This window comes from Zerene cesonia, chromosome 2, assembly GCF_012273895.1.
Source record: "Zerene cesonia ecotype Mississippi chromosome 2, Zerene_cesonia_1.1, whole genome shotgun sequence".
Classification (NCBI taxonomy): Eukaryota; Metazoa; Arthropoda; class Insecta; order Lepidoptera; family Pieridae; genus Zerene; species Zerene cesonia.
Genome location: NC_052103.1, coordinates 1,355,979 through 1,359,676, shown reverse-complemented (window position 1 = coordinate 1,359,676; position 3,698 = coordinate 1,355,979). Strand labels below are relative to the sequence as shown.

Genomic DNA, 3,698 nt, shown 5'->3' with positions numbered 1-3,698 from the left:
ACTGTTAGTATTTTTACACGGTTGTAATTTTTTGTTTGTTTGTTAACAGTCTTTTTGCGGCACAAATGTCGATTATTAATAACGATAGCCATTTATAAATTAGGAATGTTATGTTAACTTAAAAAAAATAATACAATGAACGCTACCACTAGTGATTAATATACAATCATTTGTTTGTAAACAGTATTTTATCTATGCATAACAAATTTAAATTCAATTTTTAAAATAACGTATAATTTTGGGCTTGCATGTTCTATGCGGAAGTTATATCAAACTTCTGTGTAGCATTAATATATAATAAACGTAAATTGTTCATCTTTTTTGAATTAAATCAATCCATATTGATTGTATCGGTTATTTTACACATTGCAAATTGTAAAACGTTATTTATACGAGGCGGGTTGAGTACCCCAAACAATACACTGAGTTAAAATTATATTGCACCCTTACATAATTGATAATTCATAAACTGAAAGAGCTTATGACGGGTAACAAACAATCTATGCAATTTTACCACGCGTGTGGTCAAGGGTAAACACGCACGCTCAAAAACATGCAATTAACGTACAAACAGTTGATTAATTTTACATTGTTTAAAATCGTTTTTGAGTGGGTTTGTTCGGGTGCATCATGCAAAGCCCAGAAATACGTAGGCGTTTCTATTTCTCATTCATCGATCGTAATGTCGTCCTAGGAACATCAATAAAGGGAGAGACACAATAACAAGATCCAAACATTTTGATCGTGTTTAACAAATATATGCTCTAAATATTGTGGTAAAATTATTTTTTGTTATAAACCATAAAAAATATAGGTGTAGACCTACCACCAATATCTACATTATTACAACAATACCGTAAGTATGCGCATTAAAAATCTTATATAAAACGCTTTAATTATTTTTATGCTAACGCTACGCTTTAATTAAATATACAGAAAAAAATAAAAGTTAAAAAAATTGTCTCCCACTTTATTTCTTTCCTCTTTTCCACGTCATTTGTACATTCTTAAATTACAATTTACCGTTTTTAAATAACACGTTTCGTGGTTAAAAAAAAATGATTTTTCTGTGTTATATCTATTCTATCTATACAAAAATGTTTCACAACAAAACTGTATTTTATGACATCGCTAAACAATATGGCCGATTTGCGCCTAGAAATAAAAATATTACCTCTCTATTACAAAGCTAACTATTCTATACAGAAAGCTCATGATTCACATTATGTTAAACATTTCATTTATAATTTTATAACACGATGCATACTTTTTTTATTTTTTGGCAGTCGAAAAAGTATTGAGCTAAAATTTAACTGAATTCAACCAATCATTCAACTTATTTCGTACAATTATTTACATGTATAACGAAAAGAAGCAGATTAATTCGCTTAAAATTACATTTTGCTATTACAAAATCTCGTTTCTTAGTATTCACAACAGCACAAATACAAAAAACTTTGATTATAAATATATAAAAGTGCATAAAATGTTCCAAAAATGTGTCAACAATGTATTTCTCTACGTATGTACGTATATTTCATTTTTGCAAACGAGAAATTAAACAAATAGCTCTTATTAATATTTATAGCAACACCGACTATTTTAAAAACGGAACGCAAAAATATAGGTATTCAAATATTGTTGATAATCTGGTGTTACTATCAATAAAAATAGATTTTTATATACGTATATTCTAATTTAAGCTCAATGAAATGGCGTATTCTAATTTTCCGTAGTATCCTACTGTGAAAAGCATTATTATTAAAATTTTAATGAAAATATAAACAAGAGATTAATTTTATACAATTAAACGATTTGGTCAATTGTAAAAGAAAAATTGGACTTTCACCAGAGATTATTTCTTGATCATACTCTTTTAAAATTCATATTTACAAATTGAGAATATCCACAATTTTTATTCTGCTTTAACATCCACTCTAATACCTAGTTAAAATGAAATAAGTTTGAGGTTTTTTATATTTTTTCCGCCAAAACTTATCTCGTGTTAAGGAAATGACAGAAAGGAGTCATGGTCAGCTGACAAGAGAAAAAAAATAAAACACGTGTTGTGACCACAACACGATATCGCATTTTTTAAAGTCAAGGTAACGGGGAATACGATAAGCGTGTCCTTGAATGGCTAAGGTCACGCGATACTGTAATAGTACTTACTTCCAATCATCATGTCACATTACTTTTTTCATATTCCCAAACTTGCTGGTTTATAGGTCAATAGATTAAACCTCATTATGAACGAGGTCACATTAATTTATTATTTAAGATTTTTCTAAGGTTTATTTGGTTCTATTCTCAACGGTTAATCGATAACTCTATCACGAGCGGGTCTTAACAAATAATGAAACACTTCCAAACTAATTAGGAACATTTTAATACAAAACAATTGTTACAAATTATCAATCTAACAACATCATTCACTATAACTATAGAATAACATTAAAAAGCATTGCAGTCTGTCGCATCACCAACGTATATTATATATAATATGTGCTATACTAAATTTACTGCTAAATCTCATCTGATTCCGATCTAATGGAGTCGTAATTGGACGTTTTGCTTCTTAGCATCCTAAGGAACGAGCCGACGGCGAAAATCGTCCGTCTATGTCTATGGAAGATACCCTGATATAAAGCCTCGCGCAGCGCTTTCCTATCGTCGGATATGGAGGGCTGCGTGCTCAGCGTGATGTCTGAATGTGCCACGATCGACTTCTGGTGGCGAAGACTACTATGTTTCTTTTCCAAAGACTTTTGATTTGGCAAACTCATAGTCGACTCAATCGATGAATTCTTAGTCTTTCGCAAGTTCAATATTTTCTTGCCGGATGATTGAGAATCTGATGCTGATCTGACGGGCGCAAGTTTCGATCGATGCAAAGGATTATTGGAACTCTCCGGGTGAACTATAATGTCGACAGATTTCTGGCTTATGGCACTCGAGCGGGTTAAGGTCCTCTGTGAGCTGGATGCCTCTATTTTTGGCACCCTTTCCTCCGTCGGTCTTGGTTGCTCCGGTTCTAACGCAATCATCGTCATTAATGAAAGAGCGACCACAACACAAATCACCTTTTAATTTGTAGAATTGATCTTGAACGAAGGTCACATCATTGGCGGCCGGGATTCATCAGAGTTTTCAATTGCGGGCACGGCCAGATGGATGACGACGTCTGTATTGTTAGGTATGTCGGCTCGGGAGCGGCCTTCACAACAATTACTAAACGTTATTGTTGGCACATTGGTATCGCAATCAATTTGAACTCTATTTAGGTTTTGAGCCAGACAATCGACGCTTGAGCCGATGTTGTCTGTAGAATTTTCTCGATCATCGGAGTTCGAGTTCATAATCGGATCGAGCCATTCCTTCCCGTCACAGGTTTCGTTTGTTTCTGTTGCTGGCGATGGGCCCAAGTCTTCTCTATTTGTTGGAGACACGCCGTCTCCGTTTACATGCAGACCAAATAGCTCAGCTAAATTAACGTTAAAATTACTACGAGTCGTTGCTTGTTCACCTTCACTTGTCCGAACTTCTTCTGCAATAATTCGGTCAGTTATGCTTTCAATCTCCTTTTGTAGCGCTGGATCGTCTTCATAAAATTCTGACAAGTCCTGAAGATTTTCGTACCAATTGTTTTCTAATAAGCTCACGGAAGGATTTTTGGGGTCGTTAACATTTTCTTGGCG

At 33.6% G+C, this 3,698-nt stretch overlaps 1 protein-coding gene across 1 annotated transcript; it reads right to left on the bottom strand.

Moving 5' to 3' along the window:
• On the bottom strand, positions 1 to 3,089 carry LOC119834670. The gene has a single exon (XM_038359105.1). The coding sequence runs from the start codon at positions 3,051 to 3,053 to the stop codon at positions 2,526 to 2,528; it is 528 nt and encodes a 175-aa protein (XP_038215033.1). The 5' UTR covers positions 3,054 to 3,089; the 3' UTR covers positions 1 to 2,525.
• Positions 3,090 to 3,698: the final 609 nt, after the last annotated feature.

Coding starts and splice junctions, on each gene's coding strand:
- LOC119834670 (XM_038359105.1), bottom strand. CDS start 3,053: ATGACGATGATTGCGTTAGAACCGGAGCAACCAAGACCGACGGAGGAA.